Source organism: Brassica napus, chromosome A8, assembly GCF_020379485.1.
Source record: "Brassica napus cultivar Da-Ae chromosome A8, Da-Ae, whole genome shotgun sequence".
Lineage (NCBI taxonomy): Eukaryota > Viridiplantae > Streptophyta > Magnoliopsida > Brassicales > Brassicaceae > Brassica > Brassica napus.
In genome coordinates this window covers 11,259,009-11,274,806 of record NC_063441.1, presented here as the reverse complement: position 1 = coordinate 11,274,806, position 15,798 = coordinate 11,259,009, and the positions used below count along the sequence as shown (strand labels likewise).

Sequence of the window (15,798 nt, the reverse complement as noted above, 5' to 3'; positions counted from 1 at the left end):
CACTATTTGGACCTAAAATGTAGTTCTATATAGTGTGATCTTGTTTTTATAATCCATGCCTCTCAAATAGCAAGGACTAAACGATCACTAGCGTGAAATCTGGTCTAATAATATGATGTCAAGACTGAAGAGTTTAAAGAGTAAAGACAAAAACAAAAACAAAAACAGAATTTCAAGTCAACAAACCAACCATTAAAAAAGTCTTTAACAAACCCCCTCATAAATCTTATTAGCCAAACATGCAAACACACACAACACCATTTTCATAGTTCTGAATCAACTCATCGCTGTTCGGGAATAACAAACATCACAAAAGTAAAAAAGGAAAGAGAAAGCAAGGCATGGAGAGAGGGGTTTTTATTTTGATCACTAGTTGTTATTGGGCCATAGCTGTTCTTGAGTCTGACTAGACGCCTCTCCAGCACTTTGTTGATGATGCTGATGCTGATGCTGATGACGGAGTTGGTCCAGTGACATTAAAGCTTGTTGAGACAGCTGTTGCTGGTGCAGTTGTTGGGCTTGAACGAAACCGGGAGGCTGCATGTTTGGATTAACACTGTAGATGTAAACTTCGCTACTGGGAGCCACACGCATGTGTGGTCGTTGCCAGGCAAATGTGTTTTCGTTCTGCGGATCAAAACAAAAGAAAGAACCTACAGGTTAATAAGGGTTGCAAAATAGATATCCAAAATTCTTCTAACCAAAAGCCAAACAAAAATTCACCTATTAACCTTTATAAACATGGAAACTCACTAAATTTTCACACCAAACGGAGCCAAAACTAAATTCCAGTTCTAATTCAGCATAAACCAAACCATAGAAAACAAAACCAAACCAAACCAAGAAAAGAACTAGAACTTCAGATGCTCACACCAACAAAACAATATATTGGTTTACCTGCTGCTGCTGAAGTGATGAGGCAGAGGGAGGAATAACCACAACTAGAGGAGCCTGATGGTTACCAACAGGAAACCCTTGCTGAAAACCCGGATGCATGTAACCATGGGGCATGAATGGATCACTTATGAAGTTACCATGATACCCTAATGGCATTCCATGTTGATTAAAGTATGGGTATAAGGCGGGATGTTGATAAACAGCTGCTGCTTGTTGTCCTCCACCGGGAGGAGATATACTCTCATCTCTTAGATCCTGCAAGAAGAATTTTTTGTAAGCAATTGGTGTCAAATAATTTATATGGTTAATATCTTTTAAATGAAATTTCGATTACTTAATGGATTTTAAAAGGAGATATTTACCATTACGTTGGTGAAGAAGCTGTCAAGATTCTGCATATATGGATCTTCTTGAGGAGGTTCTTCATGATGTGCCGCTTCTCTTTCAGAATCTGATGAAGCATGGTAGTTTCTAGCGGTCGAATCTATTTGATAGGATGTTTGTTCATCAGTAGCATTATATCTAAGTTCTTCCTCCCCTCCATAGAAGTTAGTGTCCTGTTGTCTGAAAGATGAATCCTCCTCTGTCTCTTGCGTGTCCTCCAAGTTATAATTAAAGCGACTACTAGCTCGGCCTGATCCTATCAAGCCAAAGCTACCAAACCTCAAGTGTGACAATTGCGCAACCTGGTCTAAATCAGGATGAAATGCAACTTGATTTGTTTTCGTCTCGAGGACCTCATCATCCATTTGAGACTCATCCACATGTTGATGAAATGCAACTTGGTCGGCATGTGTTTTAGGTACAGAAAATGGTTTCAAGAGAGAAGGCACTGGATCAGAAACATCTTGCTTCTCAAATGAAGACCCTTCATCTTTCAAAGGAGCTTTGCTTCCACTCTCTTGCTTTCCAAATGAAGACCCTTCATCTTTCAAAGGAGCTTTGCTTCCACTCTCTTGCTTCTCAAGTGAAGACCCTTCATCTTTCAAAGGGGCTTTGCTTCCCCTCTCTTGCTTCTCAGTTGAAGACCCTTCATCTTTCAAAGGAGCTTTGCTTCCCCTCTCTTGCTTCTCAAGTGAAGACCCTTCATCTTTCAAAGGAGCTTTGCTTCCACTCTCTTGCTTCTCAAGTGAAGACCCTTCATCTTTCAAAGGGGCTTTGCTTCCCCTCTCTTGCTTCTCAGTTGAAGACCCTTCATCTTTCAAAGGAGCTTTGCTTCCCCTCTCTTGCTTCTCAAGTGAAGACCCTTCATCTTTCAAAGGGGCTTTGCTTCCCCTCTCTTGCTTTCCAAATGAAGACCCTTCATCTTTCAAAGGAGCTTTGCTTCTACTCTCTTGCTTCTCAAGTGAAGACCCTTCATCTTTCAAAGGGGCTTTGCTTCCCCTCTCTTGCTTCTCAGTTGAAGACCCTTCATCTTTCAAAGGAGCTTTGCTTCCCCTCTCTTGCTTCTCAAGTGAAGACCCTTCATCTTTCAAAGGGGCTTTGCTTCCCCTCTCTTGCTTCTCAGTTGAAGACCCTTCATCTTTCAAAGGAGCTTTGCTTCCCCTCTCTTGCTTCTCAGTTGAAGACCCTTCATCTTTCAAAGGAGCTTTGCTTCCCCTCTCTTGCTTCTCAGTTGAAGACCCTTCATCTTTCAAAGGAGCTTTGCTTCCCCTCTCTTGCGTCTCTAATGAACGAGGCACACTGACTTTCTTCTGATGAAGAGGCTTACCCATTTTCACAATCTCAGCCATAGTTTTCTTCCCGGGGTTAGCTTTGGCCCAAGCGGATTGATACGCTGGTGGTGGCAGCGAAGAGGAAGAAGCTGCAGCACCAGTTGAACCCGCTGGTGCTGCTTCCTGAACTTCAGCGTTTTTAGGATCACTAAAAAGCAAAGGAGTTAGACACACACACACACACATGATATTAAACTATGATAAGAGTACCACATGAATAGATGAGAACCTTTTTGGTGCTGAAGAAGAGCCAGCCCAATGGTTGCGTGCTCCCTTCCCTCTTTGAGCAAGTCTTGTCTCTGAACCAAAACAGATCAACAAGTTTAGACATTGGTTCAGACTATCAACCACAACTAAGAGAAGAAAAACATAACCATATTATTACCATTGGAGTTAAATTTGTTGCCGCCACCTCGAGCGGTGTTGTAACTGGACTTAGCACTGTTTCTAGCTCCACGATTTGGGATTCCACGTCTCCATGACTCTGCTTGATATTTAGTCTGACCAAAGAGACAAAACAAGAAAAAAATGAGTCGAAATGGAACTAGTCATCTGAAAACTATAACGGCATTATAATAAACAATATGTAATAACTAACATCTTTATTTTTGTTTCGCTTGCTCTTCACCTCTTGAAAAGCATCTGAAATGTTTGAAACGAAACAGCATTATAAGAAAGTCAGAATTGAACAAGCAGAGAATTATAGAAAAACACATAATCAATACCAAAAAAAACTAATTTTATATACTTCCATAATCAGGTAAAAATGAAAATCAGTGTTCTAAATAATGGTTTAGGCAGACGCAAATCGGTAATAACCAAAACTATTTTTCTAAAATCCGATTTAAACGGTTCTAGAAAATCCAAATCGGTTTAAATGGCCACATATCATTTTAAATCAATCCAAATTGGTCTAAATCAATCGAAATTGGTATAAATCGGTTAAATTTCCAGTTTTTTTCATGTGCTTTTTAGTTTTTTTTTTCGAATCACATTTTTAGATAAATTAAAAACAAATAAAAAATATCAAATTGAATTATGATCAATTTAATTGTATCATCATCTTTACTTTCAGTTTGTCTATAATCAAGCGGTGATCCTTTCTCCCCAACTTTTTTTCTTTATGCAAGTTCACAAATTTGTTTGTGTTTTTATTTTGTAAATTCAATTTTGTTTTATATTTACCAAAATATTTGTTATTAAGCGCTGGAAATTTATATATAATGTTAATATAAAATTCTAATCAAAAATTAATAATTTGCAAATGTCTAAGCCCGTCGAGGTCCCCTAGGCGCTAGCCATTAATGTCTATCTATTTTACGAAAATTCACCCGTGAAGCTACAAGAGCTTGAAGGAAAGAAGAAAGACGAGAAAAAACCTTGAGAAATGAGACGAATAACGGTTTCGTTAGGATCCATATGGCACTCCACAAGCATCGTGTAGATCTCTGAGTCGGAACAGTTCACGATCTCTTTCAAACTCTGAATCATCTTTTGAACGCTGCCTTTAGAGCCCATTTTCACTTTCTCTCTCTCTCGAAAACAGAAATCAGATTCGAAATCAAAATGCTTTAAAGTCAAGCTTCTTTATTCAAGCTTGTGATTTTCAATCGTAAGCTTCGAATATTGGGGAAAACTCGTCTTTTATTCTTACGCTCTTTGGGTCTGGGGCTAATAATGGCTTTAGAAGACTAAAAGATTTGAATTTGGAAACAATGTCATGAAAATAGTGATTTAGACAAGAATTATGTATGTATATCTAGGAAAAAATATTTAGTAGATTCATTACTTTTAAAAGATATTCTAATAGTTTTACAAAGTTTACTCGCCGAAGCAGATGCATGGAAAAAATATGAATTCTCGTTTTTAATGTAATGGATATATAAGATAAATATATTATTGCGGCCCAACTTAAATAATACATGTAATATGGGCCTAAAATTTATAAAGTTTGGTTTTTCAGAACGGATGTTAGAATCAATTACGTTGTCTATCTGGTCATTAAGTGAAGGCAAATATTGGTAGGAGCATAAATAAAGTATGAGTACGGTTATTTAAAAGGATGCATAGCATTAACAAGTATCAGGAAACCATAAAACTGAGTCAAATACCAAAAACAAACCAGCAACCGTACGTTTTTATATAATGACATTCTAGGACTGGTTGAAGTTTATAATCTTTTTATATGCGAAACAATAATCTATAACATTTTTTATTTTTGTTACTTCGATTATGGCCTTATGGCCGGCTCTGTGATTTTGAGGTGGCTGATGAAAGATTTTGAGAAGGAAAAAGAAGAACCAGAGTTCAAAAGGAAACTTCTTTTTTAGTGCTGCCGTAAAAATATTGTCTCCAGAAACTTCTCTTGCCTTTAATACTCTTGGTAAAAGTCTCTTGCCATCGAACTTTCTGGATTGTGAAAAATTGTCCATACTTGTTTGCCGAAGTAAAACCTGATTGAATAGTTTTAACTTTTGTACCTCTGAACCCCATTCTCCCTTTTATCTGAAGTATACATAATCGTTTGCAATCACTTGAGCTCCACCTAAACTTTGCAAGGATACTATTTATTTTTTTACATGCTTCCTTGGATAACCTGAACATATTCATAGAAAATATAGACATTGCTAGTGCCATTACTTTCAATAAAACTTCAATTCCACATTAACAATGTGATAGAAATCTCTGTTTTCACTCTTATATTACTGCTGCTCTTACTTTGTCTGTGTAGGTACACAGTTTGCTTCTTCTGCTCCCAAATTGCTCCACTGCTTTTTTATGAGCGCTATATTCTTCGTTAATTCGTCGTAATAGGAGTGTTACGACGAACTACCGAGGAAACGCGTTTCGTTGTTAAACATATGTCGTAATGGAGGATTCATCGTAAAATCCACATAATATTTACGAGGAGAACTCTTCGTCGTAACACAGAAAGAAAGAGTTCGTCGTAATAGCCTCGTATACTCTCGTTGTAAAGTACTCGTTAAACATCGATGTAATTGCCATGTAAAATTTATGAGGACTTTACATGTCACACGATGTAAAAACCTCGTAAAATTTACGACGACTTTACAAGTCTTTCGATGTATATTCTTTGTAAAAGTTACAACAAAATTACATAGTTTCTTATATATATAATTATTATTATATTTGTGAAAATTTTGAAAATTAAAATGTTTTTAATTTAAAAACAAAATGTGATAATTTAAATTTTATAATAAAAAATAACATGTCAAAAAATAATATTTAAATTTATAATACAAACCGAAACAAATTAAAATAAAAACTATGGGATCACATTGCCGAAGTATGTCGCAGAAACGCTCGGATCATGAGAGTCTCGACCAGTAGATTCGGGATGCCTTTGTCGAAGCGCCGCCCGTCTTTCATCCAATGATCTATGCATAAGGGGTTTCCCACCGCCATTAAAGAACCCTAGGATAGGGAAAGATCACTCAATCGAACTAAGGAGATATGAACTCGCCAGAAGAGAGAACTGGTGGACTGAACGGTGACACAAGAAGTGCGGAAAGTCTCTTGATACTACCAGACTTCAGTTGTTTCTTGATATGACGCACAAGTCCAACAAAAGAAGAGTTTCTATACGTTGCTTGATATGATGCACAAGTCCAACGAAATAGAAGTTTGTTTACTCGGAGATAACCTCACCAAGAAACAAAAAGTGTTCTACAAAGAAAGAAGATATAAACTCAAATAAAAAGGGGAAAACTCATTATCTGATTTTGTGGATCTTAGGCCTTATTTGTAGAATTACAAGTTGTGGAGATCCAATGAAAAATGTGCTAAGAAAGACATAAAAGACCGAAAACAAAGACTTGACTAAATAAAGTCTTTGACTGAAACTTGGACTGCCTCTTGATATATCCACGACCAGGACTTTGAAAAGTGAAGGATATGTTCCTGATATGGGCCAAGACATGTCCCTTTGAGGACTGGTCGAAATCCATCTTTTCCCTTAGCCAGTATTTTATCGGTTTCTCCATTTGCCCAAACAAGTCTGTTTTTGAATCTTTTTGAAAACCATCAAGCCCAAGATTTTCTTGTTTTGTTTTTGTAACGGTCTATGATCTTTTTGTAAAACAAAGGAAATGTGATAAAGACGAGTCCCGATAAAAAACAACTAAAATATTTCAAAAATTAACTATATTAAATTTTCTTACGAGTTTTTCTTCGACATCGACTCTAATCTTTAAAAAGAGCATATTCATTAGGGAAGACTAATTTGATCTTTTTTTTTGAAACATCCTCTTTACTTGGCTTGGTTGGATTCAAATTATTTTCACTTCCTTGACTTCATAGAAACAAAAGTATATATAGGTACGCTAGGCAAACGTATTATACGCTATCCTATTTTATTTTCCTACAAGAGTTAATGGGAGATTATTTTCTTGGAAATTTAAAACATGAATAATTACCTTTTTCATGATTGAATTGGTCGTTGGTTCAACAGAAAGAAGGTTAGCCATTTCCAGCTTCTCGGGTGGTCTGAATTCGCGAGTACTGAAGATCTCCAGATTTGTAAATGACATAACCATCACATATAAACTCCGTTTGATATGATTCTTCTTCGAGGAGATCCGTAATTGAGTTGAGAACTGGAGCAAGACTCCAAATCACGTTAAGATCACTTGGTTTAAAATGTTTGCGGTAAGATTTTTAAATTTAATTAAATTTTCACTTTTAAATATGTATATATTTTTTAAATATTATTATTAATTGTAATTTTTCAAATTTTTTGTGTTTCAGCAAAAGTGGCATTGGTCTTTGGGAATCACCGAGATGGTGAAGGCGGAATTCGTTGCAAAAGCAAAGATCCGCCTCTGCAACACAGTCTCCGATTGGAAGGACAAGTGGGAGCTCGACGGGTATGAGGGAAAGCCCACTGAGCTCACGAAGGATGTGTGGGATGGCCTCATCGCCTACTGGAAGCACCCCTCTTCGATCAAAAAGGCCAATTCGTGCTCGGCTTCTCGAAGAACGAAGGATAAAGATGGTAATTTGCCCATGCTTCACAGAACCGGCCAAAAACCACATGCAGGCATCCGTCTAGAAGTTGTAAGTTTTGTTTTTAAATATTTATTTTAAAATATTCAATTAATATAATTTTTAATATTTTTTTTTGTAGTTGGAGAAGACGGGAGTCTTACCATCTCTGTCTGACCTATTCAAGATGACTCACGCCACATCCGACGGAGTTTTTGTGGATCCTGCATCTGAGAAACTTGCTCAAGCAGTGGCTACTCGGATTGAAGAACGGGAGACGCAACTAACTCAGGAGTCTCCCGATGGATTACCCGTCACATTGTCCACCGAAGAAGCCGACAGAATCTTCGAAGAGGTAGTACAACTAAAAATTTTTGTTTACATTATTTTTAATAACTATATTAATATATGTTTTAATTTTATAGCTGGCTCCTAGAAAGAAGGGACGAATAGTCGGTATAGGCTCTGTTAACCAAGTTGCAAGGGCAACTTCGTCATACACTTCGAGACGGGATGAAGAGACTTCTCAGATGAAAGCTCGAATGGATAGCCAGCAGGTTCGTTTAGACTCTCTTGAGGATTTGCTAGACGTGATGGCCGTGGGAAACCCGGTTATGCAGAGAATGTTGAGTCAGAGACGAGCCGCTCTTGGGTTGCCAGTACGAGATCCCCAAGAGTCCGATCCAACCCGTCAACAGCCGAGCAACCCCACCGACTACTTCGATGATATGTAGTTTTTTTAATATTTTGGTTTGTATTATGACTTTAAATATTATGACTTTTAAATGCTTTTTTATAAATGTTTTTTTTTTCATATTTCGTTTTAAAATTAAAATTATTTAAAATTCAGAATTTTAAATAAATTCAAATTTATATATATATATATATTTGAGGTTAAAAATAATATTCAAAATATATTATAAAACGAAACGTCGATGTAGGCTCGACGTAAACATTTACAACTGATTACCGTCGAAAATAATTACGAGTCTTTTACATCGAAGATTTTACGTGGTCTTTACATCGAAATGTTACGTGGAGTTTACATCGAAACATTTACGAGGGTGTTACAACGAAAATGTTTACGTGTGCTTTACATCGAATCCATTACGTGGAGTTTACCACGAAATTTTACGTGTCGTTTACGACGAATCTCTGCCCTGCGCTTTACGAGGAATATATTTCGTCGTAAACTTAACAAGTCATTTACGACGAAACATCGGTTACGACGGGCGTTTTACGACGAAACGTGTTTCGCGGTGCATTCGTCGTAACACCCCGTTTACGACGAAGTTACAACGTATATTGCCCTCGTAAAAAATATGTTTTCTTGTAGTGATTATCCAAGTGATTTCATGCGTAGAAACCTCGTGGTTTGGAAGATATGAGTCAAACAATGAACATATATCTTTACTGCTTCCCATGATCAAGCCATGCATGTTTGTTTTGCCCGGTGCACTATGCAAGGGCACATCATTCCCTCTCTCTTGAAAATGATTTGACCTCGAATCCATTTAACTTGTATCAAAGGGAAATGAATCAGGCAAAAAGAATCTAAAGAACATGTAAAATTTAGTGAAGGAAAATTTTGGAAATAAACTTCTTTAGAGTTTTGATGCCATTTTTCTTAAGTACATGCATTCAGGGCCGGCCCAAGAGGGAGGGCGAGCAGTGCAATGGTCCAGGGCCTATCCCAAAATCATACAAATTTAACTATAGAAAAGGACCCAATTTTTTTGTTTGTTTTCTATCAAGGGTCCATAGTTTTTTTTTAAATTATCTATAATGAATTTTAAAAAAAAATTGCCCAGGGGCCCATTAGAAGTTTAAGCCGGCCCTGCATGCATCTCAAACCTCAGGCTGATAAGCATGGTCTATGCTTTTGTTCCTTTCATTTCTTTGAGACTGAACATGTTTATCTTGGACACTCAAAACAGAAACTAGAATACCAGGATCATCATATGTGCAAGACATATACTTGCTCAAATATGAAATCAAAGTTTCTTTCCCTAGAATATGTAGCACACGTTTCAGCCTTTCAAAATCCACATAAAAGTAAATATTACATACCAGAATGGTATCAAGGCACAAAATAATATTGAACATTTTTAAAACGTGCCTATCCTTCTCAAAATCAGAACACAAAAGAGTAAGTTCGGATTGAGAATCACTTATCAAAGGTTCACTATGTTTTTCAAAGAATGTATTGCAAACCAGAATAACATCGAAGCTCAAAAACAACACAATTCTCAAGCAATGATCTCAAAATATGCTAAAGTTTATTTGTTTCAAAATGCAAGATATCAAGCTTCAAAACAAAATCACAAATAAAATTGGTTTCAGTTTTATGTTATTTTTGTTCCAACAACTTCCTAAGCATGAATTCGTCCAAGGTACATGTGGATGCAAACAAATCACCAGTGATCAGTTCATGTCTTTAAGAGCTTAGACTGAAACCATTTTCTTTGAAGACAAATGAATCATATGATTTACTAGAATAGAAAACAGGCTGTTGCAAATCAAGCTCAAATGACTTTTCAAGATGATCAAAACCTTTGTTATGGTTCATAAACTGATCAAAACTCAAAACAAGACCAGAATTGATGTTATTACCAAGTTGAAAACGTTTTTGAAATAGCAAAAAAGGCGATGCATAAACACAATTCTTGAAAATATTAATAGTTTTAAAGGCCGGAGAAGTATTTATTTGGGCCACAAATAAAGCCCATATTGTTCTGTAATAAAAAACCCTAATAGCCCCTTTAAAAAGCTAATTTAGGGCTTGGGCAGCTGTTGACGTAGTCGCATCGAGAGATCTTAGGAAGCAGCAAAAAAATGGCGGTCCCGTTGCTTACCAAGAAGGTCGTGAAGAAGAGGTCCGCCAAGTTCATCAGACCCCAGAGCGACCGTAGAATCACTGTCAAGGTAAAACCCTTTTTCTCATTTCTTGTTCTTGTAGGGTTTTAGAAGATTAGTCTCTGTGTTTTCTTGAATCCTTAAGCTTCAGAAATGTAAGATATGATGATAAAACGTGTCGTTGGGACTTCAAGTTTGCATCTTAAATACTTTTGTAAACGCCATTAGGACCAGAAGTGTTCGATTTTGACTATAATTGTGGTTCTGTCTCTGTCATTGTGTTTTCTTGGATCCTTAAGCTTCAGAAATGTTCTATATGTCAATAAGTTTGTAGTGGAGTCTTAAAGTTTGCATCTTTATGAGTGACTATTTTAAGTAGTCTTTGTCCACACCGTTAGGACCATAAGTGCTCGAGCTTGACTCGAGTTCTTGATTCTCTCCATCTCATTGTGATTCCTTGTCTTCTTTTTCTTTTCAGGAAAGCTGGAGGAGGCCAAAGGGTATTGACTCTCGGGTCAGAAGAAAGTTCAAAGGTGTCACGTTGATGCCCAATGTTGGTTACGGATCTGACAAGAAGACCCGTCACTATCTCCCCAATGGATTCAAGAAGTTCGTTGTTCACAACACGAGTGACCTCGAGTTGTTGATGATGCACAACAGGACTTACTGCGCAGAGATTGCTCACAACGTCTCCACCAAGAAGAGGAAGGCCATTGTCGAGAGAGCTTCTCAGCTGGATATTGTTGTCACCAACAGGCTTGCTAGGCTCCGTAGCCAAGAAGACGAGTGAAGATTACAAAGCACTTGAGATATTTAGTTGTTTCTGGTTTGTTTGCATTTCGTCATGTGTTTTGTGTTTGCACTCAACAAACATGAATTTTTGTTTTAAGACCGTTCTTGAAGTATTATTTTATATTCAGTATTTCTCAAAGATTAGGCCTTTAATGGTCTCGGATTCTCTTACACTGTTAGGAGTATTTAGCGGACAGGATAGTTAATTAATTAACACTTGTACAAGAGATCAATTGTTTCTGTTCACAAAACTCAAAAAGCATTCGTCTCGTGAAATGAAATGAAATTCTTAGCTGGTGTGTGGAGAATGTAGCATGGTGAATTTGTGTTTAACCAGATAGGTTCCTGCTCGCTTTTAAATAGATTGATTAAGGTTTTATCTTACGTTGAGAAGACTGAGACGAAAGATGAAATAATTGATGATCATAAGCCTTCTTTTGATGTTGGTTCTAAGTACTATACTAATCTTTGTAGAAAAGAACGAGAAATTGCAAAGAAAAGATACTATTGTGTTTCTGAATAATTATCAGTTGAACAAAACTGGCCTAAAAATTCTGACCACCTTGCTTAGTGATTGATCAACTTGGCCATCAACATATGACGACGCTATACCCCTAAGTCATTGGTCTGTTGTTGACAGGAATACGAAAAAAATAAAGTAGTGTATGTGGAAATTTTGAAATATATCTGGTGAAGAGTCAATCACTCAACTAAATCCTACGACTTGAGTCAATTAATCACAGTTTATGTGGACAATTATGATGCAATTTTGATACACGGGTAGGCAATATGCACCTACTCCGACGACTTGACGCAAGACTTGCCAAAATCAAGACATGCTGAGTTTCTTTTTGTTTTCCCTTTTATAAAGAGCTGCATAAGCCATAATCATACACACTTATCACTTACCACACAAACACAAAAGAGAAGGAAAAAAAAGGGTAATGAAGATCCCATACCACTATCATTGTTTTTCTGGTACTGTTACCTTGTATTTGTTCTTCTTGGTTTTCCTAGCTCTGCACACTCTAGCTTCTCCTATGCTTTACTATTGCCGTCATGACCAGAGGGATGCTCTTCTTGTACTGTTACCTTTCCAAAAATTATTTAGTAGGTGAAATTCCAGTTTCATTCGGAAACCTAAACCAACTAAGAGACCTAAGCCTTGCTGATAACCAGTTCAGTGGAAATATTCCTTTTTCATTTGCCAACTTTACACAACTCCCTCATTTAGCCACCTCAAATAATCATTTCACTGGTGAGTTCCCTCTTGCACTTGTAAATTTAACCACCAGTTTGTCTGAACTAGCCATCTCAGTGGAATTCTTCCTCCAGATATACTTGTCAATGGTACACACTTGGTGTCAGTTGACATCAGCGGCAACCAGTTGGAAGGAAAACTTCCACCATCATTGATCAACTGCATTTCCTTGGAGTTTCTTGAATGTGAAAAGCAACAGAATCAAAGACACGTTTCCATCTTGGTTGGGTATTGACTTTTCAGGAAATAACATATCTGCGGTGATAGCCTATGTACCTGGTGTGTTCTGCGGATTGGTGATTGGACATACCTTCACTCCACGCATACACAAGTGGTTCATGTAAAATTTCCCTCCAAAACAAGCCCAAAACAGTCACCTAGAAATGCATGTTGGACATCATCTTCTCTTTAAGTGTTTTTGAGGCATTTATATGTGTAATGTATTCTCAAGATGTACTTTTCTGTTTTATCATTTTGTAGTAAACGTCTTTGGCAGAATTTAATTTGCTCTTAAATTGAAAATGGATTCAGAAACTTCCTCTTACATAAATCAAAACGTGTGAATGTATGTTTGAATTGTAACCTATGAATCTAATGATGTGTGTGTGGAAGCTCGATCATGTTAAATCTTGGAACCACATCATACAAAGTAAATAGCCTTAGATAAGCATCCATAATAAAAGTCTTCAATACTTGTTTTGATAGGTTTACGTTCTCGCCCTAAGCTATGCAAGACAGCGAAGGGTCTTCCATATTTCGTGAGATGTAATTATTGAACTTTTTGATAGCTTGTTCAGAAGAAAGCATAACTCTGGGTCAGGCAGAGGCATTGCAGGAGCAGAGATTGAATAATTATTCTTAATTTTGAGTGTTCTTGTAGCAGAGGTTTTTCCTAGAATCTGGTATTGCATTATAGAAAGCAAGTGTAGTGTAGTGATTTTAATCATACATTAGATTGGCCAACAACAAACAGTCTCAAAGTCTCAGAACCTGAGAGAACAAAAACAACAATAGACAAGTAATGGTACAGAGCGAAAGGGAAGACATGCCTGCTAATGAGGAAGGCTACTACTAGAAGTTGAGTGCTATTTCATATGAGAAAAGATAGTACTTAAGTGAAAGAGAGCCATTCATCCAAGTTCCTCAAATTTTAGCATATTGTTGCAGCTTGGGAGTTTAAAGGCGACTCAGGTTTCTGCGAAAGAACAAAACAGGATTTAGGCTAATTCTCTCTTTACTCGCAGCTCACTTGACATGAGCTAAGAACCATACGCAGACAAATGAAGATCATAAAATAAAGAAGTTGGGGAGGTGTACCTGAGTTTATCTACTGGATCCTGTCATCACATCAAACAAACCACAACAACTTAACCATGAGGTTCTTTGTGCAACTCCATGTATTGGTCGCACGGGAGCCTAAGAGAACAACTGAGTTTAGTCTTTTTTTTTTAAACATAAAAGAGACCAAATAAAAAAAAAAGGTTAAAAAATGAGAAACAATCACCTCTTCTTCCTCATGAGAAATGACAACTTCAGACTCTTTGCTGCCTTCAGGAACACATTTGGATTCTTTTTTACTTGAAGACGCCTGCTTACTCTCATCAGATTCAAGAGAAACTTCAGCGGCAGGCTCGTTTGAGAGTACTGAATCAACAGAGGAGATCTCGACAATGTTCTCAGTGTTTATATCGCTAGGTGTAGTCGAATCCATCAAACCGGTGTTCTCTACAATCGCATTAGCAGTAGAACCAATGATGAACGGAGCATCTCCAGCAACTGGAACAGGCTGACTTGGCACTGGTGTAATAACTTGAGTCTCCACCTTATCACCATCTTCCCTCTTGACTTCCTGAGACTCATCATCCGAGCTGCTGCTACTACTACCACTACCACTACTGCGACTGCTAGAGCTCTTGTCATGATCATGGCTTGAATCAGTGATCTCTATACGCTCATCAGTATCCTTTACCAATCTGACAGCTTCTTCCTCAGTAGTTCCTGCTTTTAACAAATCTAATCAGTTTCACAACAGACAAACAATAATAATGAATATCACAGAACAAAACAAAGAGTGACTTATTGACTCTACTTCAAGTCAAATCCACAATCTAGAGAATCAAACTGTAACAAAGCATCAGAGATCCACAGGAAACAGTAAAAAGGTACAAACTTTCAATCATAAAACTATCCTAAAGTGATCCAGTATGCAAGAATTAGCCAGAAAAAAAAAAACAAAGTTTTACAGTGAGTGATTAAAAAGAAAAGATACCCACTTGATTGGATTCAAATGAGCACAACAATAAAAATCCAAACTTTTTGAAGAATCGAATAGACCCATGTGTGTGTGTGTGTGTGTGATTGATTGAATAATTGAATTACAAAAGACAAAAAGGAAGCAAAAGAGATCATGGGGGGTGTGAAAAAAGATGGAAACTTTCACCATGGTTGTTGTTGGGTTTGAGAGTAGAAGAGGCTTGTTCCTGCTTCTTCTTGGCGGCTTTCCTTTTCTTGGCACCAGAAGGCATGATTGATGATTAGGTTTTTTCTTTTTTCTGTGTGGGGATCTCTGTACAGCTATGGAGGATCGTGGGTTGTTGTCTCTTCCTCTTTTCTCTCGGTTAATCTAGAAGAAAACAAAAAGTGTGTCTTTGTTTTGGTGGTGGTGAGGCCGTAAAGTTTCGAAACTCAAATGGGGTAAGTGGGAAACTTTGTGTCGGGTTTTATATTTCTTTCCGCGTTTTGCTTCGTTTTGTTATCCGCGTTTGAACCGTTTTACTAATTTTAAGTGATGTACAAACTCGATTAGGAACGTCTTAAAATGTGTTAATATAGACACCAAACGATAATGAGTGTGTTTCGATTTTGAAACCACAATCTTATACTCCAATTTGGGGTGATAATTTTCATTTGATTCATTGCATTACTGAAGGCTGCAGTATTATCGTCTATTTAATTAGAATAGAGCCAGAAACAACAATTTGGTGGAGCTAAAGATACAACATGATCTTACTGAAGTTGTAGTTGGTAATGTGACTACTGTCGGTTTGATTAAATAAACAAAAAACCAACGTTAATAAGAAAACAAAATAAAATAGGTTGTCTATTCAAATTGTTATTGTGTTATGGCAGTTAGGACAAATGATATGGGGAGAGTGGGGACAGTAGTCAAGTGGCTGTGAGTTGGCCATGTCAGACATCTCGTTACTACCTATAATTATAAATTATTTATGCAGACAGATTCACATAAATTAATTAATTGGTAAATTACTAGTC

General features: G+C 37.1%; 3 protein-coding genes across 3 annotated transcripts; 1 reads left to right on the top strand and 2 right to left on the bottom strand.

The window, feature by feature from the left end:
- Positions 1-157: 157 nt before the first annotated feature.
- LOC106360855 (serine/arginine repetitive matrix protein 5-like) lies at positions 158-4,830 on the bottom strand. The gene is made up of 7 exons (XM_013800520.3): positions 3,992-4,830; positions 3,211-3,254; positions 2,998-3,112; positions 2,842-2,911; positions 1,260-2,760; positions 898-1,152; positions 158-627 (listed from the first exon to the last, which is right to left on the bottom strand). Exons 1-7 carry the CDS (start codon positions 4,128-4,130, stop codon positions 370-372), a joined length of 2,382 nt encoding a protein of 793 aa, XP_013655974.2. The 5' UTR covers positions 4,131-4,830; the 3' UTR covers positions 158-369.
- A 5,528-nt stretch (positions 4,831-10,358) lies between these two features.
- Positions 10,359-11,403, top strand: LOC106358845 (60S ribosomal protein L32-1). Its single transcript, XM_048738714.1, has 2 exons — positions 10,359-10,541; positions 10,951-11,403. The coding sequence occupies exons 1-2, from the start codon at positions 10,452-10,454 to the stop codon at positions 11,260-11,262; spliced, it is 402 nt and encodes a 133-aa protein (XP_048594671.1). The 5' UTR covers positions 10,359-10,451; the 3' UTR covers positions 11,263-11,403.
- A 2,053-nt stretch (positions 11,404-13,456) lies between these two features.
- Positions 13,457-15,265, bottom strand: LOC125577326. Its single transcript, XM_048738713.1, has 4 exons — positions 14,966-15,265; positions 14,030-14,523; positions 13,843-13,941; positions 13,457-13,720 (listed from the first exon to the last, which is right to left on the bottom strand). Exons 1-3 carry the CDS (start codon positions 15,048-15,050, stop codon positions 13,849-13,851), a joined length of 672 nt encoding a protein of 223 aa, XP_048594670.1. The 5' UTR covers positions 15,051-15,265; the 3' UTR covers positions 13,457-13,720; positions 13,843-13,848.
- Positions 15,266-15,798: the final 533 nt, after the last annotated feature.